This window comes from Podarcis cretensis (assembly GCF_951804945.1).
Source record: "Podarcis cretensis genome assembly, chromosome: 18".
In the NCBI taxonomy this organism is placed as follows: Eukaryota; Metazoa; Chordata; class Lepidosauria; order Squamata; family Lacertidae; genus Podarcis; species Podarcis cretensis.
The window spans coordinates 12,572,730-12,589,800 of record NC_137188.1 but is presented as its reverse complement, the minus strand read 5'-3'; the positions used below and the strand labels follow the sequence as shown (position 1 = coordinate 12,589,800).

The 17,071-nt window shown below is 51.5% G+C and overlaps 1 protein-coding gene across 2 annotated transcripts in view; it reads right to left on the bottom strand.

Annotated features, from left to right (window-relative positions):
- Positions 1-15,251, bottom strand: part of REXO1 (RNA exonuclease 1 homolog) — a 36,619-nt gene extending 21,368 nt beyond the window's left edge. The window contains exons 1-3 of one of the 2 annotated variants that reach the window (XM_079960457.1): positions 14,957-15,251; positions 4,741-6,407; positions 1,854-1,958 (exon numbers count right to left, since the gene is read on the bottom strand). In XM_079960457.1, the coding sequence (XP_079816583.1) occupies positions 1,854-1,958; positions 4,741-6,407; positions 14,957-15,131 (1,947 nt within the window). In that variant the 5' untranslated portion in view covers positions 15,132-15,251. Of the gene's footprint in view, positions 1-1,853; positions 1,959-4,740; positions 6,408-11,496; positions 11,555-14,956 lie in introns of those variants that run through there. The other variant, XM_079960458.1, reaches the window with a different exon arrangement.
- Positions 15,252-17,071: the final 1,820 nt, after the last annotated feature.

The window sequence follows — 17,071 nt, the reverse complement described above, 5'->3', positions numbered from 1 at the left end:
AGCGGGTGCAGAATGCAGCAGCGAGGCTCCTCACAGGGTCTCTGCCATGGGAGCATTTTCACCCAGTGCTTTTCCAGCTGCACTGGCTCCCGGTGGAGTACAGGGTCAGATTTAAGGTGCAGGTTTTGACCTTTAAAGCCCTTCATGGCCTAGGACCCTTGTACCTACAGGACCGCCTCTCCCGGTCTGCCCCACGGAGATACTTTAATGTTGTATTTTAATCTTATTTTTAAGTTGTATTCATTCAACTTGTTTTTATTATTGCTTGTTAGTCGCCCTGAGCCCGGCCTTGGCTGGGGAGGGCGGGGTATAAATAAAAATTATTATTATTATCATCATCATTATTATTAATCACCCCTACGCGTGATCACATGAGGGATGGTGGACCGGCCCACAGCTGAAAAAGCTTGCTGACCCCTGTTTGTAGTGGGACGCGATCCGGCAAGCGCCACATGGGCTACACCCAGTACGTAGCAAGGCCACCTTTGTTCTCTCCCCACGGCCTCAAACCCATTGTAAGGTAGTCCAGGTACAGCGGTGCTAAGAAACAGCGAAATGTTTGAGCTTCGCCGTTTCCAGCTCGTTTCACCCATGTCCCTTATCTCTCCGTTAGATTGGGGGTGGGGGACTAATGGATGGTTGGGCGAAAAGCACAAGACGTTATTTGTGCTGACCACAGACCTTACTTGTCAAAACAAAGCTTTCGCGGCAAGGCAGGGAGAAAAAGGGGTCAGCACACACCTCGCAAACATTGAGCCATTAAGAGCTCTCTGCTTTCGTTTCAAGGGGTGAAAAACAAAGCCCTCCAGAGCGGAAAATTCCAGTAAAAAAGAAACCGGGGAGGGAGGAGAACACAGATGGAGATTCCACAGCGGAGAGGGTTGCCCAGGTGTTGTTGGAGCACAAATCCCAGCATCCCTGGCCGCTGGGGGCTGATGGGAGTTGGAGTCCAAAGACATCTGGAGGGCCAACGGTTTGCTGCCCACCCCTGATCTAAGAAGAGGTGTTCCTCTCTCTCAGGAAGGGAACCTACGGCCTTCTGCACATTGCTGGACTCTCTCGTTGTCTGTGACCATTGGGCTGTGCTGCCTTGAGGCTGACGGGAGTCTGAGACCCGATGACGACATTCAGAACCCCAGCAAATCTGAATATTCAGACCAGGGTGGAGAAAAATCAATGCTGTTGTTTTTTTAAAAGAAAAGAAAAATCAGATTTTTTTAATCATTTAAAAATTTAGATCGGATTTTTAAAATAAAATGCTTTTGGAGGAAAAATCTTTCTAAAGATTTGCTATTTTAGTCCAATAAGGAAATAAGGATTTGTTTTCCATTTTTCATGTGTGCTAAAACTCCGTCTAAGCTTTTTGCTTTGTTTTTAATTGTTTAACCACATCAGCTAACAAACATGGATACATACGCTACGATGTTACTGTCTTAGTTAAGTGAATTGTTCAACTTGTTGCTAAGGAAATGATCCATTTGTCTCCTTGCAATAAGGAACAGCAGAAAAGTTGCGCAAATATAAGCAGTTAACTTAGAAAAACCTCACAACAATTTCATAATGATCTGTATTTCTAACAGTATAATCAAATCAGTAATTCTTGATATAACCGTAAAAACTACTCTGAAAATCTATAATTCCAAAACGTATGTCTATTTCAGCACCGGTATCGTAAAAGCCCGTTTTCGTAAGGCGGTGGATTTAAGCTTCGACTTTTTGCGTTCGGAATTTGGAGGGGGCGGGAAGAGTGAGGTTTATATTCAGGCCAATGCGGCAAAACGGCATCTTTGGGCATGATCCAGCTGCTGCTAAGGGTTTTCTGATGCTCTCGATCTCCCCTGCTATCAACTTACGTTCCCTGGCTTTGTCGCGTGTGAGATCCTCCGCTTCTGGCCGGGAAAGAGCGTGATTAGACAGTCTTCGGCCGGCTTTTCCTCGGCCCCTTCCTCTTTCAGCGGCTGGCGGGGGGGGGGGGAGAGAGAGGGAGGCAGGCAGGGGATAAAAAGAGAGAGGGTTAACCAAACACCACCGTTTGCATATTTTGCTGGGAAGGAGGGTGGGAAAAGAGCACAGCCTTACAGTAACAGGAACCGCGAAACAGAAGCGAAAGCGAAACAAAGAAGATTTGTGGGGAGGGAAGTCACTGCGTAGAAGCAATTGGACAGGGGTCAGCAACCTTTTCCAGCCGTGGGCTGGTCTACCGTCCCTCAGACCATTTTTTCCCAGCCTTGGGCCTCCAGCAGTTTTTGGACTACAACTCCCATCATCCCTAGCTAGCAAGACCAGTGGTCAGGGATGATGGGAATTGTAGTTCAAAAACAGCTGGAGGCCCAAGGTTGGGAAACACTGCCTCAGACCATGTGGGGGGCCGGACTATACAGTGGTACCTCGGGTTAAGTACTTAATACGTTCCGGAGGTCCGTACTTAACCTGTAACTGTTCTTAACCTGAAGCACCACTTTAGCTAATGGGGCTTCTGTGCGATTTCTGTTCTCATCCTGAAGCAAAGTTCTTAACCTGAAGCACTATTTCTGAGTTAGTGGAGTCTGTAACCTGAAGCGTATGTAACCTGAGTTACCACTGTATTTTTTTTTGGGGGGGGGGGAGTAACTGAACGAATTCCTATGCCCCACAAATAACCCAGAGGTGCGTTTTAAATAAAAGGACACATTCCACTTGTGTAAAAACACGCTGGTTCCCAGACCGTCCGAGGGCCTGATTTAGAAAGCGACTGGGCCACATCTGGCCCCCGGGCCTTAGGCTGCCTACCCCTGCCCTTGCGTGACAAAATGGAAGCTGCTTTCTCAGAAAGCCCTGCCGGGAAGGATAGCCCTCGCCTCGCAGCCTTCTGGCCTGCAGTTACAGGCTTTCGTCAGCGATGGGGGGAGCCTCCAAGTGCTCTTAAGACTCCGGCTCCCATTGGCCATCGCGGTCAGAGGCGATGGGAGTTGTGATCCAGAAACACCTGATCACAAACCGTGTCCTGAAACTAACTCGCAGTAGAAGAGGCATTCGCCGCTCTCAGGAGACAACGTGCCTTCTTAAACCAGGGTTTCCCAAACCGGGGTCTCCGGCTGCTTTTGGACTACAGTTCCCATCATCCCTGAGCATAGGTCCTGCTAGCTAGGGGTGAGGGGAGTTGCAGTCCCAAAGCAGCCAGAGAACCAAGCTTGGGAAACCCTGTTCTAAACAGAGGCACCCTCCCTCCTCTTGTAAGCTGCTTCTTAGATTAAGGACGGCGGACCTGAGGGAGCCTTCAGGTTCCTGCCGGACTACAACTCCCAGCAGGCCCACCAACCAAGAGTGAGGGACGGCGGGAGTCCAGCAAAAATCTGGAAGGCCTCCCAGATTCCCTGTCCTCATTTTACATGATGCTCAGCAGGGTGGATAAAAATCAATGGTTTTTAAAAGTTTAAATCAGATTTAAAAAAAAAATAATAAGATTTTTTTTATTTTTTAAAAAACTATTTCAAAAGATTTTCCATTTAAGTTACATTATACTCCACAGGCTATTCATCAGGAAATAAGGATTTGTCTTTAAGTTTTTCATGTGTGCTGAAACTCAGTCTAAGTTTTTTTTTTTTTTTTTTGTTTAGCCACATCAGTTAACAAACATGGATACGATGTTACCGTCTTAGTTAAATAAATTGTTTAAACTGTTATTAAGGAAATGGTTGTTTTTCTCGTCCCAATAAAACACAGCAGAAAAGTTGTCCAAATATAATCAGTTAACTTATTAAACCTCACCATAATTTCATAATTGTTGGTCTATGCATTTCTAACAGTAGAACCAAATCGGTAATTTTTGATGTAACTGTAAAAACGACTCTGAAAATTTACTATTCCAAAAATGAAGCCTTCATCGTGTTGTAAATATTAAGATGGTACCAGCAAGAATGAGTCTCTCTGTTAAAAAAGATCTAAATCAAGTCTTACTGACTAGTGATTTAAATGGTGATTTAAATCAAATCCACCCTGATGCTCAGTGCCACTGAGTTACTTTTATTTGTGCGATAAATCACCCTTAGCCTCGAAAAGGCTGTGGGTAGCTCAGGCAGCACAACACAAGACTCTTAACCCCAGGGTAATGAGTTTGAATCCCACCTTGGCCGAAAGATTCCAGCATTGCAGAGGATTTGGCTAGGTGACCCTGGTGACCCGTTCTAACTCTAAAAAATTATGAGATTCCGATTCTATGAAAGGGTGGGTGTTGGCCACAGAAACACCTCCCGTTTTTACGTTTCACTCGGAATAGCTAAACTCAAAAGAATTAAGGGAGTGCGACCCCCCCCCAAAGCAGCCTCACCTGGGTTAAGTTGGAGCGGAGCCAGAGGGGCTTTCTTCCCAACCTAAAGGTAAAGGTAAAGGGACCCCTGACCGTTAGGTCCAGTCGTGGCCGACTCTGGGGTTGTGGCGCTCATCTCGCTTTACTGGGCGAGGGAGCTGGCGTACAGCTTCCGGGTCATGTGGCCAGCAGGACTAAGCCGCTTCTGGCGAACCAAAGCAGCGCACGGAAACGCCGTTTACCTTCCCGCCAGAGCGGTACCTATTTGTCTACTTGCACTTCGTGCTTTTGAACTGCTAGGTGGGCAGGAGCAGGGACCGAGCAACAGGAGCTCACCCCGTCATTGCGGGGATTCGAACCGCCAACCTTCTGATCGGCAAGTCCTAGGGTCAGTGGTTTAACCCACAGCGCCACCCACATCCCTTTCTCAACCTACCTGCCCCCAAACCTCTCACCTGCTTCCCCAGCCTGCCTTTGTCTTCCGTCTTGACGTCGGTCGACTCGTTAAAAATCCGAAGGCACTCCTCCATGGGGTCGGACTCGAAGTCTACGTCCCTCTCCAGGACCGAATAGTCGAGCTCATCGGAAGAGGAAGACGAGGAGGAGGAAGGAGGAGCAGCTTTGGGCGCCTTAGGGCGCTTCGCCACCCCGTTGTCCTGGGGCGGAAGGAAGCAGCAACCGTCATCTCGGTCCGAATCCGAGCTCACGTCCGGGAAGGCCACGGGGTGAGGCTGCCCCGCTTGCCCCTCGTCCCCGCTCTCATCCCCGAAGAGGTCAGCGTGGCTCAGAGCCCGCCGTTTCGCCTTGCACTTTGCTCCGGGGCTCTCCGTGGGACCCTTTGAGGCGGGACGCTTCCCCTGCTTGCCTTTACGTTCGGCCTGCGAAGCCTCAGCCTTGGGTCTCAAACCCCCGGGCTGGTTCAGTTTGCCGTCTTTCTTCAGGCTACCCACTATCTTCTCTGCTCTGGGTCCTTGTGGGACCTTCTTGCACGTGCCAGAGCTCCCCGCTTTTGCAGCCTTGGGGGGCTCCTCCTGCTTCCTCGAGTGCCCGTCGGCATGGGGCTTGCCGCGCTTCTCCTTACTCCTCTCTCCGTTCCTGCGCTGAGCCTTTGCTTCCGCCTTCTCCTTGTCCGCAACCTTGCCACGCTCCCTCTTGCCATCCGCCGCGTGGCCGCCGATGGACTTCTTTTTCACCTTCTCCTTCGGGCCCCCCTTGCCCTCGCTCGTGTCCCTTTTGGGGGGCACCTTGGCCAACCTTTCGCCCTCCTCCGGCGAGTCCTTGACGCCGCCCTCGATGTCCCCCATATCGTACTGCACCGCCGTCTCCTTCATTTGCCGAGAACAGGAATCGGCCCGCGGGGACCCCTTCCCGTCTGTGGGCTTGCTTCCCGGTCCCCCTTTCGGTTTCGAAGGGAAGACGGGAGCCGCTTCACGCTCCTCTTCCGAGTCGGAGAACCTGGCGTCCGGCTCGGGGCCGCTCCCTGCGTCGCAGTGCTTCTTGGGAGAAGGCGAATACCCCTCCTCTGGGTCGGCCTCCCTTTTCCTCTTGGCCCCTCTCTGCTCCTTGGCTTTGCACAGGAGCCGGGCGGAGTAATTCGAAAGAGGGTCATACTCCAAGTCCGTGGATGGCTTGGAGTTGTCGAGGGTGTATTTGCTTTTGGCGAGGGTACAACTGTACTTCTTGGGCTGGGTGACCACCGTGGGTACGTACTCCAGCGAGCTGCCCTTGCCTTTTGCCTTGTCAAAGGAATCCAAAGTGTACTTAGTGGAGCGGCTAGGAGCGGCCACCGCAAGGGGGGTGGGATTGTAGTCGGCACTGCCACCCGCGCTGTAGCCCCCAGGGTTATATTCCAAGGCAGTGAATGACTTGGGTGCTGCAGACCCAGAGGCCTTGGAGACGAGCGAAGGGGGCTCGGAAGAGCTGTACTCCTTCGCCGTCCCCAAGAGCTCCTCGTACTTCTTTTGCTCGCGCTCGACTTCGTTCTTGACGGCCTCAATGGCCTTGTTGACCAGCTCGAGTTCCAGGATGCCTGGCGCCGCCTCGGCAATCTCCTCCAAGGAGCCATTGCGGCTCTGCGACACGGGCTTGGGAAGCTCCGGGTTGTAAGGGTCATAGCCGCACCCTGCGGGGGGGAAAGAGAAAGGGAAATGTTATGACTTAGCATCTCTCTGATAATTCCCATCTAATTTTTAAAATAAACGTAAAATCCACCAGGCTGCATCAGTGATGCATCAACTGTTGACCCAGTGTTAAAAACTCAAATACAGTGGCACCTCAGGTTAAGTACTTAATTCGTTCCGGAAGTCCGTTCTTAACCTGAAACTGCTCTTATCCTGAAGCACCACTTTAGCTAATGGGGCCTCCCGCTGCCGCCGCCACACAATTTCTGCTCTCATCCTGAAGCAAAGTTCTTAACCTGAGGTACTATTTCTGGGTTAGCGGAGTCTGTAACCTGAAGCGTCTGTAACCTGAAGCATCTGTAACCCGAGGTACCACTGTATATATCAGCTAGGTGCCAAATGACTCCTTAAACCAAGGTTATAGTGGCCAAAATGGAATGTCGTTTGGGGGCGAGACAGCTCAAAAGCCGGACAGACTTTGATTGATTTCCATCTGGTTAGTTCAGAGGACAACCCTGAGCTAGTTTAAGAGCTCTGAGAACTTTAAGAAGGAAAGTCCCTTGATCCAGGGACAGTAAACATCTATATTGGCCTATTCCCACCTTTTTCTTAATGGTGACACGGACCATTCATAAAATAGGGATATTCCGCACAACTGTGAGAAGGGAGGAAGCGAAGACAAGCGACAACAATTCGCTGTAACGCAGTTCGCTGCTCCTGCTCAGGCTGCCCAGAAAAAGCATTTTGGTTCCTGAGATTCATTCTGATTGTGCAGGTAAAATATAACTGGCAGAATTCTACAGGATGGGGTGTTCGTGTGTGAAAACAGTCAAGATCCAATGATCCCCAGGCATCTTCACTTGGCCGCAATTGGCCCATAAAAGGTAAAGGTAAAGGGACCCCTGACCATTAGGTCCAGTCGTGACCAACTCTGGGGTTGCGGCGCTCATCTCACTTTACTGACTGGTGTACATCTTCCGGGTCATGTGGCCAGCAGGACTAAGCCGCTTCTGGCGAACCAGAGCAGCGCACGGAAACGCCGTTTACCTTCCCACCGGAGCAGTACCTATTTATCTACTTGCACTTTGAGGTGCTTTTGAACTGCTAGGTTGGCAGGAGCAGGGACCGAGCAACGGGAGCTCACCCAGTCGCGGGGATTTGAACCGCCGACCTTCTGATCGGCAAGTCCTAGGCTCTGTGGTTTAACCCACAGCGCCACCCGCGTCCAAAAGGAGCCTGGGGCCTGGTGAATTTCAAACACTGCCGGAGAGCAACTGCTGCCAAGCCAGTACATATTATGTATCTTTTAATTTAAAAAGCAGGGCATGATCACGTTTTTTAATTGGTTTTTCAGAGCAATATAGTACAGGTGGTATTGGACCAGAGGGTGAGAGTTCTGCCAGGGTATTACTGGTGGCAAAAGCAAAACAAAAAATAAATACTGCAAGCCTGTAGGTGATCTGAAGGTCAGCGGTTCAAATCCCCATGACAGGGTGAGCTCCCGTTGCTCAGTCCCTGCTCCTGCCAACCTAGCAGTTCGAAAGCACCTCAAAGTGCAAGTAGATCAATAGGTACCGCTCCAGCAGGAAGGTAAACGGCATTTCCGTGCGCTGCTCTGGTTCACCAGAAGCGGCTTAGTCCTGCTGGCCACATGACCCAGAAGCTGTACGCCAGCTCCCTCGGCCAATAAAGCAAGATGAGCGCCACAACCCCAGAGTCGGCCACGACTGGACCTAATGGTTAGGGGTCCCTTTACCTTAGGCAGGGGCTGCTGTGTTTTAACTGACTGTATGCAAACTGAGTCTCTGAGACACGTTGCGTGCAAGGCAATGAAGTAATCAGCAGCCAAGACGCTAGTCCTCACCATCTCAGGCCTATCTGCTCTGCTGGGCAACCCTCACACTCCTGCACTAGAGAAAAGGGAGAAGATTGCTTCAAAGGTTTTAGGGGCGGACACGAGCTCATCACAGCTACTCCCCCCATTTTGTGGGGGCTGTTGCTAGTTGGAAATAACCGCCCTGCCTTAGCTAGGCAGGCATAATCTCTGAGAAAAAGGCACCAAAAGGAGGAAGATTGCCTTATCCAAACTGGAAGCGGCAGGGAAAGGCTTTTCAGAAAAATTGCCCAATGCAGAGACTTCTAGGAAAGGAACTCTTGCCCAAGGAGGCTCTGTTTTTAATCAGTTTCTTAAGCCGGTCGCCTGAAGAGCAGAGATAAGCCCACTTTTGGTGAAGCTCGCTTACAGGAGCCACCCCAGAAACGAAGAGATATAAATCTCCCGCCGCCACAAGCCACTCCGGCCAAACTTGCGGAGTCAACCTATTCCTGGAAACGGCTCTTCGTCGAGAACGTAACAGAAATGTCAAATGCATTCGACGTTTTGAACAAGGCCAGGGTTGTGCCGATGATCTCCCCACGCCGCTGTGCTGCCTTTTAGAGGTGGCCGGACTCGATCCCAAAGCCACAGGTTCCCCATCTCTCACAGAATTGCAGAGGCGGAAGGGGTCTCCCAGGGGCCATCCAGCCGAACCGCCTGCAATGCCAGGATCACAGCTGAAGCACCCTGTGACGGACAGCTTAAAAACCTCCAACTTTCCGAAGCAGCCCGTTCCACTCTTGCCACCAGAAAGCTCTTCCTAATGCTCCGCCGGAATCTCCTTTCTTCAGCATCAGGAAACAAGCTAAGAAGACACGAGAATGCCTCTGTTTACAAGAGATGCTCCTGTCCTGAGATGAGGGACAGGGAAAACTTCTATTCCCCCTCCCAAACGATGCTTGGACTCCCAATTCCTGGCCAATGGTCAGGAATTGTGGGACTTGCAGTCTAGCAAGATTGGGGGGGGGGCAGTGTTGGCCAGCACTGAATACTGCAAAGGGGGGGGGGGCAGGGACCATCATAAGTTTCAGCAGTTCAGGAAACATTACTGAAAAATGGAACTGAAAGGCTATTTTGACCTCCACCCCCCTTTATATACAAAACAGAGTTTCACCCCTGTGAAATTTGTCTCGAAAGCAAAGACAGAAATGAGGCGACGAGTTTCTGGACACCTGCAGCTCAAAGCTTAACCCAACTTGTCTTATAATTAGCAGGGAGAAACCATCACGGACAGCGGATGTTTGAAAATTTGCCAATTCCCCACGCAACGCTCCGAGTCATTTCAACACCCGATTTAAGGGCGAGTAGAAGCAAAAACAAAAACGAAGCTCTTCTTTCTAACGAAGGACATGGAGAACAGCGGCTTCGTCCCAGCGAGACGGTGAAACAGATAACTGCAAAGGCCGTTTGCTAATTTCCTCTCCCACCTTTCTTCATGACTTGGGTAATTCAAGTCTGCCTCTTCAGCAGAAGTTAAACGTGCAACATATACAAAATAAATTTTAAAAGTGCCAGGTTCAAACCCTGGATTCCCCAGGGAGGGCTGGAGAAAATGACTTCCTGCCTGAAAACCTGGACAGCGGCTGCCAGTCCGTGTAGACAACACTAAGCTGGATGATCAATGGCGTAAGGCACCTTCTGATATTCATATTTAAACAAGCCATTTCTTTAGGCGAAAGCCTGTAGCTCAGTGGGACAGCATGCCGAAGGTTCTGGGGTCAATTCCCGGCATCTCTGGGTAGGGAAAAAAGGCCCCCTTGTGTGAGACCGGTCGGTATAGGGCAGTATACAAATTTAATATTAATAACCCTGGAGGATCTGTCAACAAGAGATGAACGGTCTGACAAGGAAGCTTCCTACATAAGCCTTTGAGGAAACAGCATGATAACACCAGCACATACTTTGCAAGCAACGATCTGCACACTAAGTTTTCTTCCACATGACTCAGGGACCCCGATCTCTGCCCTAGACCCTGCAAAGACATGGCTCCCGTCAGAACGAGCCTCCCTGCTCCGCTGTTTCGATCTGGTTTAAGGCAGGTTCTTGTGCTCTTAAAAGTAACCCGTCCAAAACCGAATTAAGGGAGGGAGCCACGGAAGAAGAAACCAATATTTTGGGGACAATTCCTATAAATTTCTTTCCCATTGATTTCCCTTCCAACAAACGGACTGATTTTTCAATGGTGTTTCGAGCACACACCCCTCCCTGCCCCCACAAAAAATTAATTTTGATGATTACACTATGTAAGGATCAAAGGTCACTTAAGACCCAGGTAAAATGAACCGGGGGGTGGTGGTGATAAGAATACTCTTTTCCAGGTATCAAGGGTACAAGTTGACCCCAACAAGAGTGAAAAATTGCACTTCACAATGCAATTGCTACTTAATCCAGCCGTTAAGAGTAGGGAACATTAAACATTCAGTACTTTAAATAAAAACACACCTCCAGGAGATTTAAGTCAACACTGGATTAATTATCAAATGCAGCCTACCCCCAGCAGTTTAAAACCCTCTCTGTGGGCATGTATTTGACCCAATGCGCTGGACCATAAAGAAGGCTGATCGCCAAAAAATGGATGCTTTTGAATTCTGGTGCTGGAGGAGACTCTTGAGAGTCCCATGGACTGCAAGAAGATCCAACCTCTCCATTCTGAAGGAAATCAGCCCTGAGTGCTCACTGGAAGGACAGATCCTGAAGCTGAGGCTCCAAGACTTTGGCCACCTCAGGAGAAGAGAAGACTCCCTGGAAAAGACCCTGATGCTGGGAAAGATGGAGGGCGCAAGGAGAACGGGACGACAGAGGATGAGATGGTGGGACAGTGTTCTGGAAGCTACCAGCATGAGTTTGACCAAACTGTGGGAGGCAGTGGAAGACAGAAGGGCCTGGCGTGCTCTGGTCCAGGGGGTCACGAAGAGGCGGATACGACTAAACGACAACAACTACTATATATAGAGAGAGAGCGCGCACAGGAAAGCTTAGATGAAAACAAAGGATTTCAAGAATGCTTCACAAGTAAATAGCAGAGAGTGAAGGGTTACACAGCCGACATGCAAAATTCACCAGCAGCATTGTAGGCTATACGCCTGGAAGATTGCGTGCCTCACCTCCAGAGAGCGGCCAATAATAGCAACCTTTTTTTACCTGGCGCTCCAAAGAAAGAACACCAAGGATAGCAGGAATCAATCTTTTTTTATATATAAAAAAAAGAAATTTACCTGGGCTCTCGTGCGTTAGCAAGGAACGGAGGTATTTGTTCATGTTTTCAACTCTTATTTTAAGGCGAGGATGTCGGCAGTCATGACTGCCCTGCCTTCCTGTGGCAGCAGAGATATATCAGAGGGTGGAGGAAACTGGTCGCAGGTCCCAGTTTTGCAAACTCGCATGGCTTTTAAAGAGACACTGCCCTCTTTTAGTTTTCCAGGGCGTTAGGTTCTCTGATGTTTAACTTTCCCACGAGCCTCCCAAGACCCCAGTGCAGGTAAAACACGAATGCCCCCCGCCAAGCTTTTTCAGATTGGGAGATTCAGTATCTGAAAGCGTTAAGCTTATTCATTTGCCAAGGCCAGTGTTTTTTCTTTCTTTTAAAAAAATGTTTAGGGGTACAGTGGTTCCCCGCAAGACGAACGCCTCGCAAGACGGAAAACCCGCTAGACGAAAGGGTTTTCCGTTTTGGAGGCGCTTCGCAAAACGAATTTCCCTATGGGCTTGCTTCGCAAGACGAAAATGTCTTGCCAGTTCCTGCGGGGTTTTTTCCCTCCCTCCCCCCCTTTTCCTAAGCCGCTAAGCCGCTTATCAGCTGATCCGCTAAAAGCCGCTAAACCGCTAATAGCGCTAATCCGCTAAGCTGTCAATGGGCTTGCTTCGCAAGACGAAAAAAACGCTAGACGAAGAGAATCGCGGAACGGATTAATTTCGTCTTGCGAGGCACCACTGTACTCTCATATTCCTACTCGTTTTGAAATACTGCCCCTCAATGAGGCCAAACTTAGATTCACAAAATGTTTAGGGGTATGCGTACCCCTGCATACCCCCAGAAGAAAAAAGCACTGGATAAACAGATAGATAGACAGACAGGAGCAAAAGAACCCCTGAGCATACGCAGAGCACAATAGATAGAAAGATAGAGAAATATTGATATATCTAGTGATAGGTAGATGATAGATAGATAGGAGCACAAGAGTCCCTGAGAATACGCAGAGTGCCTTCCCCTTCTGTGAGGGCAGGGTGGGTCTTCCTCTCCCCCCGCCTCCCTCCCGATGTGCCTTTCAGCATATGGACAGCACAATAGACAGACAGAAAGGTAGATGTATCGATATATTTAGTTATAGATTAGATAGATACATAGAGGGGAGTGGAAGAGCTGCTGAGCTTACACAGAGTATGACAGAGAGATAGACTGATATAGATAATAATATATAGATGTATCTAGTTATACTGTAGATAGATAGATACATAGATACAAGTGCCAGAGCCCCTGAGCATACGCAGAGCACAATAGAAAGACAGATAGAAAGATAATGATATATAGATATAGAGCCCCTGAGCGTACCCAGAGCACAAAAGATATATACCTCATTATAGATAGGTAAACAGGAGCGCAGGAGCCCCTGAGCATAGGCAGAGTGCTCTCCTCCTGAGGGCGGGCGTGGCTCCCTTCCCTCCCTCTCGACTGGCCCCTGAGCATATGAAGAGCACAGTAGAAAGATAGACAGATAGAAAGAAAGATATATACCTCATTATAGATAGATAGGGAGCGGAAGAGCTCCTGAGCGTACACAGAGCGCTCTGTAGCTATATACCTATAGATATATGGGAGAGCAGGAGCCCCTGAGCATAGGCAGAGCGCCTTCCCTCCTGAGAGCGGGTGTGGCTCCCTTCTTCCCTCCCTCCCTCCCTGCCTCTGAGCATACGCAGAGTGCTCTGTATCTATATACCTATAGATATATGGGAGAGCAGGAGCCCCTGAGCATGTGCAGAGCACCTGCCCCCTGAGGGCGGGCGTGGCTGCCTTCCCCCCTCCCTCCCTCTCGACCGGCCCCTGAGCATACGCAGAGCGCCTTCCCCTCCCTCCTGAGGGCGGGCGTGGCTCCCTTCCCCCCTCCCCTCCTTCTCTCCCTGCCCCTGAGCATACGCAGAGTGCTCTAGATATATGGGAGCGCAAGAGCCCCTGGGCGTACACAGAGCACAATAGATAGGAAGATAATGATATATAGATATACCTAGTGATAGATAGATGGGAGCGCATGAGCCCCTGAGCATACGCAGAGTGCCGTCCCCCCTGAGGGCGGGCGTGGCGCCCTTCCTCCCTCCCCCTCGACTGGCCCCTGAGCATACACAGAGCACAGTAAACAGATAGACAGAAAGTAATGAGGTATAGATATAATACCTCATTACAGATAGATAGACAGGAGTGCAATAGCCCCTGAGCATACGCAGAGCACAACAGATAGAGAGAAAGATAATGAGCTCCTGAGAATACGCAGAGCGCTCTATATCTATATACCTATAGATAGACGGGAGCGCAGGAGCTCCTGAGCATACGCAGAGTGCCTTCCCCTCCCCCCTGAGGGCGGGTGGGCAAGGCTCCCTTCCCCCCCCCGGCCCCTGAGCATACGCAGAGCGCCTCCCCCCTGAGGGCGGGCGAGGCTCCCTTCCCCCCTCCCTCCCCCTCCCCCTCGACTGGCCCCTGAGCATACGCAGAGTGCCTTCCCCTCCCCCCTGAGGGCGGGCCAGGCTCCCTTCCCCCCTCCCTCCCCCTCCCCTGGCCCCTGAGCATACGCAGAGCGCTCTATATCTATATACCTATAGATAGACGGGCGCGCAGGAGCTCCTGAGCATACGCAGAGTGCCTTCCCCTCCCCCCCCCTGAGGGTGGGCGTGGCTCCCTTCCCCCTCCCCCCCTCAACTGGCCCCTGAGCATACGCAGAGTGCCTTCCCCTCCCCCCCTGAGGGCGGGCCAGGCTCCCTTCCCCCCTCCCCCTCCCCTGGCCCCTGTGCATACGCAGAGCGCTCTATATCTATATACCTATAGATAGACGGGCGCGCAGGAGCTCCTGAGCATACGCAGAGTGCCTTCCCCTCCCCCCTGAGGGCGGGCGTGGCTCCCTTCCCCCTCCCCCCCTCAACTGGCCCCTGAGCATACGCAGAGCGCCTTCCCCCCTCCCCCTCGACTGGCCCCTGAGCATACGCAGAGTGCCTTCCCCTCCCCCCTGAGGGCGGGCGTGGCTCCCTTCCCCCTCCCCCCCTCAACTGGCCCCTGAGCATACGCAGAGCGCCTTCCCCCCTCCCCCTCGACTGGCCCCTGAGCATATGCAGAGTGCCTTCCCCTCCCCCCTGAGGGCGGGCCAGGCTCCCTTCCCCCTCGCCCTCCCCCTCCCCCTCCCCCCCTCGCCCGGCCCCTGAGCATATGCAGAGTGCCTTCCCCTCCCCCCTGAGGGTGGGCCAGGCTCCCTTCCCCCCTCCCTTCCCCCCTCCCCCTCCCCTGGCCCCTGAGCATACGCAGAGCGCTCTATATCTATATACCTATAGATAGACAGGAGCGCAGGAGCTCCTGAGCATACGCAGAGCGCCCTCCCCTCCCCCCTGAGGGCGGGTGGGCAAGGCTCCCTTCCCCCCCTCCCTCCCCCCCTCTCCCCCCTCTGGCCTGGCCCCTGAGCATAGGCAGAGCGCCGTCACCCGCTGCCGAGGCGGAGGGCCTCCTGCTGCTGCTGCTGCTGCTGCCGCCTCTCCTGGCCTGGCCCTGCTGGGCGCGGGGCGGGCCGGGCGGGTGTCGGAAGTGGCAGTAGGGCCTGTGGCAGGCGGTGCCGAAGGGGCAGTCGACGCCTCGCAGGAAGCCGCTCGAGCGGAGCATCCCGGCGGGGCATGAGGGGCGAAGAGACCAGGCCAGCCGCCGGCTCTTTCTTCTTCTTCTTCTTCTGTCAGGCCGCCGCCATCTTGGCTGAGGGCAAGGCCGGGGGCTTCGCCGCTTCGCAACGCGCCTGCGCCGCGCGGGCCGGAAACCGCGCCTTCCCTTCGCAAGACAAGATAGGAGGAGCTCGAGCGAGAGAGGCGACGACGCGCATGCGCCCCGGGGGGCCGCCATCTTGATTGAAGCCGTCTGGTTCCGGGGACGGAGGGCAGCCACTGCGCATGCTCCTTAAAGCATAAAGGGTGGAGGCTTCGGAAAGCTTAGAAAAGGCGCCATGTTAGCTAAGGGCAAAAGGCCGAGAGGATGTAGGACTGCTCCAAAGCGCATGCTCGTTGCCAGAAGGGTCCTTCAACGCCCACTTTAGTGTCTTTCCAGGACATGAGGTGGCTTAGAAGGTGCCTGTTAGAAAGTTGGAATAAGGGAAATGGGGTAAAATCACGGCCAGAGGGGAACGGGTATGAAAGAGGAAAGGGGGATTTAAAGAAGGAAGTCGGGGAGAAAGGGAAAAAAAGGAACTGAGCAAAAGTGACCTGGCTGCCAACTTTTTTTTTTCCAGAAAAGGCTCCTCTGCCCTTAAAACTGCATTTTTTTTTACTTTTTTTATTAAAATTTTTACAAAAGTACGACCTGTCTTGAGTGTCTTTCCTCCTCTCTCACCTCGCAAAAAAAAGATGCACAATAGGGGGACATCTATTGCATTTTTCTCACTGGAACAGTAGGCACAGGAGCCTTGCTGCAGGGAACATGGAGAAGTGTTGGCAGCAAAACTAAAGCAAATACAGTCAAAACTTGGCAGTGTTGGGTTGGAAGTTGGGTATGATCAACGGCAGGGCCTGTCCCCTTGCGCTGAGAGCCTCTGAGCATGTTAAAAGTGGCTCATTATTACAGAGCAAAGTGCTGGTCTCTCCCTCAACGAAGGTTTTACTTATTTACATTTAATTCCGTCATTTCTATAGATCTCCAACCCCATTCACAGAAGGTTGTGTTTCTTCCATTATTAAATGAATCCACACGTCAGTTAACTGTGATTGCTGCTTGCTGGTCATGTTGTGCGAATGCCCAATTATCGTCTTCCAAAGCGACTATTCGGAACTTAAAAATGGAAAGCGTGATGCTGGTGGTAACCAAAAGAGGTTCAAAGACTCTCTCAAGGCAAATCTAAAAAAATGTAGTATCAACACCAACAATTGGGAAACACTGGTCCACGAGTGCTCCAGTTGGAGAACAGCCTTTCCCAAAGGTGTCCTGGGCTTTGAAGACACTCCAACTCAGGACACGAGGGAGAAACGTGCTAAGAGGAAGGCACACTTGGCAAATCCACACTGTGATCAACTCCTGCGTGGAAACCTATGTCCCCATTGTGGAAGGATGTGTTGATCCAGAATTGGTCTCCAGTTACTTACAGACTCATTTATAAAACCGTGTTTATGGAAGACAATCTTATTCGGCTACGAGGGATCGCCAAAGAAGATGAGGATGAAGAGATCAAGTATCAACAAAGCAGAGACATCCTTTGGCATTTTCTACACTTGGGGGGGGGGGAGAGACACGGGTGGTGCTGTGGGTTAAACCACAGAGCCTAGGACTTGCCAATCAGAAGGTCGGCGGTTCGAATCCCCGCAATGACGGGGTGAGCTCCCGTTGCTCGGTCCCTGCTCCTGCCAACCTAGCAGTTTGAAAGCACCTCAAAGTGCAAGTAGATAAATAGGTACCGCTCTGGCGGGAAGGTAAACGGCGTTTCCGTACACTGCTCCGGTTCGCCAGAAGTGGCTTAGTCATGCTGGCCAGATGACCCAGAAGCTGCACGCCGGCTCCCTCGGCCAGTAAAGAGAGATGAGCGCCGCAGCCCCAGTCGGCCACGACTGGACCTAATGGTCAGGGGT